At 51.4% G+C, this 8,261-nt stretch overlaps 1 protein-coding gene across 1 annotated transcript; it reads right to left on the bottom strand.

Moving 5' to 3' along the window:
• Positions 1-270: 270 nt before the first annotated feature.
• SPRY2 (sprouty RTK signaling antagonist 2) lies at positions 271-5,983 on the bottom strand. The gene is made up of 2 exons (XM_003430764.4): positions 5,629-5,983; positions 271-2,061 (listed from the first exon to the last, which is right to left on the bottom strand). Exon 2 carries the CDS (start codon positions 2,008-2,010, stop codon positions 1,060-1,062), a length of 951 nt encoding a protein of 316 aa, XP_003430812.1. The 5' UTR covers positions 2,011-2,061; positions 5,629-5,983; the 3' UTR covers positions 271-1,059.
• Positions 5,984-8,261: the final 2,278 nt, after the last annotated feature.

Below are 8,261 nucleotides of genomic sequence, written 5' to 3'. Positions count from 1 at the left end.
TTTATATTCTTACATTAGGTTCATGGCACTTAAAGGGAGAAAAATCAGCAACAGGTAATACTCCCTTTAACATTCCCAAGCACTTAGTACAGGGCTCTGCACAGAGTAAACACTCAATAAATACGCTCAATTGATTAACGTAAAAAAAAAACTGTTCCACTAACTGAAGGGCAGACAAATGAAGATGCATTTCTTATTAAAAAGACTAGCTGTGAGCTCCTTGGCTTGAAGAAACAAAGCTAGGGGGAAAAAAAAAGACAAGTAGCCCAGTTTAATTTCAAACGTTAATATATTTTCTATTTTATATTGAACATATGCATCTGTCACCCCTCATTTGCAGCAACTATCCTGTTCTCATAGAAAGGGGTGAAATTTGTAAGATGCCTCTTAAAATAAATATTCTTCTTTTTTATAAAATAATAAAACTTCAAATAAATATTCTTTACACTAAACAATATGTTGAAAAAAATTAGAAAATAAAGGTTGAATTTTACTGTAACTGTACAATATACATGAAGTCCAAAGGGAAATCAGAGTCTTGTAATAAAGGGTTTTCTGTAAGGCAAAAATACAATCTAAAAACATACCGATTGATTCACATTCTTCCGAATGTACAACATATTAGTATAATATTTTGTGACCGTGCCACGCACTATGACACAACTTGTTTTTCACAGTTGCAAATATTATTGTATGTACAAAAATATAGCACATTATCTCTGGCAGAAAACAATGGAAAAAAGAGTCATTTGCTAATTTACAAATTTTGCAAGTACTATTCACAAACAATAGGGTTGCCTAGGAGTGTCTGTGTTGCTTTAGCTTATGCAATATGTGGGTCACGAAGTTCTGAATCCCATATTCCGAGCTCCATTTAGCTGTGTTCTAACAAGCATATCAGTTAAGATGGCACACACACAAAAAAGCATTTCACACTGCAAACTGCGAAGACTATCCCAACCCTCTCCCAACAGTGCCAAGACTATAGCTGTTTAGTCAGTTGCATATGTGTGTTAAAAGTTATAATCCTTAGTACTGGGGCATTCCTGATTGATAGCGCTATGTTGGCTTCTCGAAGTTCCTGGGTGGGACACTGGGGACTTTGCAGCACACCGTGTTGGAGTTTTTACAGCGACAGCCGGGCCTGTTGACCCGGTCATAACACCCCTGACACAACTTCAGGCAGCCCCTGGCCGGGAGGTAACACCACAGGCAGGGTAGGAAGAGCGACATGACCCCCATAGCGGACCACCGGGTGCAGCAGTGGGACTGGGTACAGGAGCACGGGTTGTCGGCGCAGTTGTCCTCGTCGTCGTTAGAACAGTGATAGAAGAGGCCCTTCACGCAGCACACGCAGGTTCCGTAGTCGATGACGTTCTGCGCGGAGCAGAGGCACTGCTTGTCACAGATCCAGTCCGAAGGCAGGGGCCTGGGGTAGGTGCACTCCTTGCACTTGCATTTCCCACAGTCCTCGCACCTGTAGGCATGCGTGCCCAAGTCGTCCTTGCTCAGGGGCTTCAGTTCGCTCGGCTTCAGCTCGGATTTGGGCTGGACCCGAATGATCCCGTCGGTCGCGAGCCCCGAAGGAGGGTGAGACGACCCCAAGAGTCTGTGCTCCGAGGACCCGCTACTGGTACTCGTCCTTGTACTGCTCCGGGACCCCGTGCTGACAGCGCTGATGGACCGGGACAGGGGAGCTCGAGCTGACTGCTGGATCTGGGAGTGCTGGACCCGGTGAAGCTGGCGGTGGTCGGCCAAGCCCGGTGGCCTCTCGCTTTTGGGCTGAGCGGCAGGGCGGGCGGCGGCCCTGCCCCCCGGCCGCGGGGCCACCGTGGGTCCCTCGGTGTACTCGTTGGTGTTTCGGATGGCTCGGATCTGGTCCAGGGACAACACGTGAACCCCCTGGGCGAGAGCATCTCTCGGGTCAGGCTCCCCATGCTGCCTCCCGCTGTCACGGTGAGCCTGAAGCAAGGGCTGAGACCCACTGCCGTTCTGAGCTCTCGTCTCCATCAGGGACCTGAAGAGTGATCACTCCGGCAGGCTTAGAACACATCTGAACTCCTGCAAGAACAGAGACGGATCCGGTCACTCCCAGGCACAGTTCTGTCCAGGCTTCTCCATCCCTCACCCCTGCCCCTAGAAATGGGCGGATCTAATGGGAGGGGGTTGGGGGGAGCATTTGATGAATCAGAAGATGGGGAGGTGACAGGGGTGTTAAGAGAGTGACCTTTCTAAAATCCTGCAGTTTAAAATTAAAATCGAAACAACGGCCCTTTAGGAACAAACACACGGATAGTAAAAATGTAATGCGGGCCCGGCGTTTGCCAGAAATCGTTGCGCTGTTGGGAAATGGCTGAGTTTACCCTTCAAGCCAGTAGGGCCAGAAAAACTTACAGAAGTAGAAAACAAACCTCTCACAAAAGAAAAAAAAAAAGGAAGCCAGGCAACTCCTGGTCATTGCAAAGTCATGTTTTCACTCTGAGAATCGTGAAGAGACAGGTGGTCAGAAAATCATTCAGAAAATTCTAGCTCATACGACTTTGCCTCTAATTCTGCACCACCAAAGAAATGCTTTTATATTTCAGACGATCAATATGATCTCTATACTCTCTAATTCTTAAGCTCTCCAGACAACAACCACTAGCATTCTCCAACAGCCTTCGGAAATGAACACAGAAAGATTCCCCCAAACTCTTCTGAGAAAAATCCTGGACCGGTTGTCAGGTCTGCTGAGAATGAAAACTGAGAACAATTTGTGCAAATCAAGTCTGACCCTTTTGCCTCCCTTCACTACACCTAATCCAACTTTTCCAAGAATTTGTCAGTAAAAGAGAAAGCTCCTTTTTTCAGCATCTAAGGCAGAAGACAAGAAGACACCCCCAAACCAACGACTAGTTGATACTGGTTCAAAAATACTTTTTCTATCTTCCAGAGAAGTGGAGAGTTACCATCGTCACCGAAACTAAGCTTGTTTGCTCAAACTCTACTTTGTCAAGTGGCCTTAGGATTTGTTGCAAGCTGAACACCCCTGTGCCGAAGGAAAGGTTCGAATTTGGCAAGTCAGCGGGAATTCCAGTGAAACCCCTGCAACGTATTTAAAAAGTCAGCTCACCTCTCCTTCCAGGTCTAGATTCCAATTAAATCAAAGGGCCGGGGAAGTCATTTTATCCAACCGGTGGCTCTCAGGAAAAGAGAAAACCTGTTTCAAAGGTGCAGGTGACAGGGCCCTACAGTTCTTAACAGGGAGGATCTGGAAACTGAGCCTCCCCCCACTCCCCCCCCCCTTAAACATCAGAAAAGCAGAAAAGAAGACAACATTGCTCTTTTCTTCCTTCCCTTTTTATCGGCTTCATCTCTGCCCAAAACAACGTGCTCAGCAGGTGGGAGCCAGGAGCAGCCCGGGGACTTTTCTCAGGGCTGACTGACACTGTAAATGGGACAAGGAGGCTCACAAATGCAGACACCCTCCAGAAAGACAGGCTACATCCTGGGGCGCGAAGTGGGGAAAGGAGGGGGACCCTGGGGTGGGGGGGGGGAGAGGGGCTGGATTTGTCACGAAATACAAGTCCACACTTCCTTTGGCCTCCCTCCTTCCCCGCCCCTACCTCTCGCCCCCTCCCCACCCTGCCCCCCGGGATGTTAAAATGAGTTTTCCCTGCTATGACTTACAATGTATTTCTTTTTTTTTTTCATTCTGAAAACTTCCTTCCCCGAAAAGTTTCTCGTTCCCAAGCCCGTCCGGTGCAACTAAATAACAAGCCAAACGCCACAAAATGAACTGCGGGACCCTTCTCCTAATACGACCAGTCTCCTGACTTTGTGCCTGCTAGATTTCATCCACGTTTCCAGACTGCAGAGCTGCCAAAGTTGCACCAGGGAACTTTCAGGAAACCGCTCAGGAGTTTAATGCAATGCGGCGGGGGGGGGGGGTGGAGGGGGGGGGTGTCTTATCCCGGAAAGATGCAAATTTAGGGGATGGGGTGGGAAGGGGCCGTCATTACATTTTCGCATATACACTCTGCTCATCTTCCCTTTCTCTTAATCTGGGCAATTGTGGTTGGCCTTCAAGGCGGAAATGGAGAGATATATGGATTGGGGTAAAGAGAAAAACAAAAAAGGTCCCCACCTTCTTCCCAACAGAGAAACTTAGAAAAGTTGAAACAAAATCCGCACGCTGGGTAGAGGCACCCTCTCCAGCTGGTGATATGGGGAAAATTGGGTTCGGGGGGTTTTTACGATTTAAAAGTGCTTTCTACGTGCTGTGGAAAAATCCTGCTTGAGAAAAAAAAACTGAGCCGATTGCAAGAAGGGAAAAACTTTATAAGAGAAAACTCGTTCATGCCAGGGAATTTCATTTCTGTCTCCCGGCTGCTTTGCCATGTAACTCCCCCCACCACCACCACCCCGCCTTTCCTCAGCACCCCCATCACCTCCTCTGCTTTGAAAGCCCTTTGAAACCTCCATTAAAGGCTGAGTGTGTGTGATCAGACTATGGATTAGGCCAAAAAGGACTTCACCATCGGGGTGGGGCCATTGACACTCAAATCGCTTTGTAAAAACACCGGCAAGTTTCCGAACTATTTCGGAAAAAAAAATCAAAAGCAGTTCAAAAAGTCTAAAAAAAAATTGTCTCTTTTACCACCTCTTTAGCAGATAATGGAAAAAAGATCGTTACTACTTGATTACTTTCTTCCTGTGCTAGAAGGTCGGTCACATCTTAAAAAAAAGCCCTATACTCAACCATATAATATAAAACACACACACACACACACACACACACCCGAGTGAACACACTTCCGAATTGCAGAGACCCAGCGCCCAGAACAGTGACTAATCCCTGAACAGAATCTGGAGCCGCACAGTGTAACTACACACTGTGCAGGGAGCCGACACCTCTGCCTATACACACACACACAAAACACACACACACAGAAACACACGCGCGCACGCACATGCATTCACAATTTAATATCCGCTGAATAGAATTACCTACGCCAGGAGAGCAAACTGTATGCCCCCCCCCAAAAAAAACCCGGTCCTAATGAGTTCCAAGCCGATGCCTGCAGACAAGGATCTAGCATGAATCTCCGTCCCCAAAGATGAGGAACAGGTTATAAATCCGAGCCCTTAAAACCGACCCGGCCTGGAAAACACACTAGCGCTCCTTTTTTTCTTAAAGTCTTACGAGTTGGCTCAACTGTTTCCGAGAAGACATTGCTCCCTACAAACGGCAGCCCCCAAAAGGCGAGATTTCCTCCGCCTAAACCCCCCCCCCCCGGCGTGGGCAGGCGAGGCTGGAGGGGAAGGGGGGCCCCTCTCTGCCCCCCCCCAAAAGTCACTTTGACAAAGGTCGGGGACGCGGTCCTTTCCCCCACCCCCCAAATCCCTTTTCCCCCGGCGGCAGGCTCGGGGGGGAGCCGGGAAGCGCCGATGCCCCTCGGATCCCCCTGGAACCCCCCTGGGATCCCCCCAGGGCTGCTGGCCGGGCTCCCGACCCCGCTCCTCGGCAGCCCACCTACACCTCGCTCCGCGACCCCCGGCCTCGGGCGCCCAAGTTTGGCCGAGGGGTGTTGAGGGACAGGGTTTTTTTGGGGGGGGGGGGAGAAAGCGGAAGAAAGTGGCTCTCACCGTGATCTCGGCTCGGCACCAGACACTCTCTCCCTTGTATTTTCTTCTTCCTGCGGTTTGCAAATAAATCCAGCCCTACAGCAAACTTTCCCCTTCCAAACGGTTCCAGTCCACTTTGCAAACCACCAGAAAAAAAAAAAAGGTTTGTGTGTGTGTGTGTGTGTGTGTGTAGGGGGGGAGGAGGGAAAGAGGAAAATCCAGAGCAGAGGGGCCCGCCGATCGCTGCTGCTAATCACCCCTCCGGGTCGGGGCTGGGGGCGGGGGGGGGGGGGGTGTCTTTTTCTCCTTCTGAAAGAAGAAAACAGAGCCCGGAGTATTTCCTCTTTCTCTCAATGAGCAGGAGGCTGGACGCTCCCCCTCCTCCTCTTCCTCCTCTCTCACCCTCCCCTCTCCTCCCCCCCCCCCCCCCCCCACGCCGCCTGGGGTGGGGGTCGGAGGACCGAGAGAGGAAAGCGGGCGACAAAAGGAGGTGAAACCGCGATCCCCGAGTTTCCTTCCCGAAAAGTGGTCTAGAGGCGGCCGGGGCGCGGGGGGCGGGCGGTCCCGCCCGGACGAGGCGGTGGCGGCGGGGGCCGGGCTGGTCCTGCTCCTGCTCCTGCTGCTGCTGCTGCTGCTGCTGCGGGGGCTGCTCGCCCGCTCGCCCCTCCGCTCGCCCTCTCCAAGCCCCCGCCTCTGCTGCGGATTGCAGCCCGGGCGCGTTCCGGAGGGGCGGCCGGCCGCGGGACCTCCTGCTGCTCCTTCTCTCTTTGCAGGAGGAGGAGGAAGACGACGACGAAGAGGAGGTGGCAGAGGTGCTGGTGCTGCTGGTGCTGGAGGAGGAGGAGGAGGAGGTGAGGAGGGAGGAGGGTGGTGGAGGAGGAGGAGGAGGAGGGTCTGAGCTGGGAGCCGAGGGGGATCGGCGCTTTCTGCTCTCTTCTTTCCGGACGAGGCAGGGATCTCTGTGCAAGAGCAGCAGCAGCAGCAGCAGCAGCAGTAAATGGCGTCATGTGGATCTGAGGAGGAACAGAGCAGTTGTTGTCCCAAAGGATATATCGCATCCGGTCCCAGCTCATTGGCTCTGCGGGGCTACATTCACTCACCCTCGCAGCGCCCCGCCAGCCCTCCGACCTGCGGGAGGCATTCAAAAGGCCAACAGCAGCCAGGCGCCCGGCGGGATCCCAGCGGGATCCGACGGAGCCAGCGGGAATCCCAGCGGGATCCCAGCGGGGATCCCAGCGGGGACCCCAGCGGGAATCCCAGCGGGACCCCAGCGTCCGGGACGCCCCGCACCCAGCAGGACCAGCCGCTAAAGCCGCCGCCGCACAGGTCCCTGGCAGGGGCGGCCCCGGTGGCTCTGCACGCCCCGGACACCCCGAGCCTTCCCTTGCTCATCGATCCCGTGGCCAAGAACCCCCCATTTTTCGCCTGCCCCCTTCTCCCCCTCCCCCAGGAAGAGCCACAACTTCTGGGAATGACTAACTCCCCAGCCCGGGCCGCGGGGTTGATTGTAACCGTGGGCGTTGGATTGTTGGAACTAAATGTAGCACGAAGGTGTAAAGAGATTAAAACCTATGCCCCAATCCGTTCCGAACGACCTGTTTTCTTTCGGCTTTTCCTCCCTTTTCCCTCCCCAGTACCTCTGCTGAGGTTTCGGGAGAGGGAAGGGATAATGGGGTGTGGTGGAACTTTTATTGATTCATTCTGTAACTCCGGGATTAACCCGATTTTACGTCACGCACGGGGATTAACCACATCCCCCTTCCTCAAATTTGTGTACGTGAGACTCTGAAAGCAGATTCTGTTCAGGGCGCCCTAAGGGGAGGGGAGGGGTGGGGGAGGTGGGAAGGGGCCGAATTGGGAAGCCAATATTTTTCTTGGGTCGTTTTCTCTTGTTTAGGTGACTTGGTGTCACTTTAAAATCCAAAACATGGCCATTTCTGCACGTGTCGATTCCATAATATCCATAATCGCCATGTGGTTTTCCCCGCTCCTAACGAGCCTCTGAGATACAGGTGGTTTCTAACACACTTTAAACATCCAGTCCTGGAGTTCCTTTACATTTTGTAAGGAAGAAAAAAAAATAAAGTAAATAAACTACAGACCAATAGGCCGACTGCATGATGGCCTCTTCGTGCTTTTGATTTAAATTCAGCTCGTCCGAAGGGTGGAAACCCTAACAGCATTACAGACTGAAATGCTCTGAAAGATCGATTCTTCATTCCCTCTCTTCGGACCTGAATTTGGGAATTCTCCCTTTGCTCCAATACACAGCCGTGGATTCTGTCTTCTGTCTACAGCGCACCTCTACTTTAAAGGCAGTTTATTTTTGCTGATAAAATGGAGCAACTATGAATGGCTAAGGTAGTCTTTCGAATGACAAACTGGTCACGGGTTTAACAGAAATGTTTCCTCTTTAGGATGGTATTTCCCCTGCCAATGTAATGATTGCTCACGCGGTAGTGAACTTGGAGGTTTTCCAAACGACGATCACAATGAATACGCCTGACCTTATCGTCTGTTCGATCCCGAATGCTATTGAGAACCCCGAGGAATAATCTAAATCAAACCAAGCCTCGCCCTTTCAAGAAAAAAAAAAAAGAAAATGGTCCTTGATCTAGTCTTCTCTCCCGTTTCCAACGACTTTATTTCTTCTC

The sequence above is a fragment of the Ornithorhynchus anatinus genome, chromosome 10, assembly GCF_004115215.2.
Source record: "Ornithorhynchus anatinus isolate Pmale09 chromosome 10, mOrnAna1.pri.v4, whole genome shotgun sequence".
Taxonomy (NCBI): Eukaryota; Metazoa; Chordata; class Mammalia; order Monotremata; family Ornithorhynchidae; genus Ornithorhynchus; species Ornithorhynchus anatinus.
This window is presented reverse-complemented; position numbering and strand designations above follow the sequence as displayed.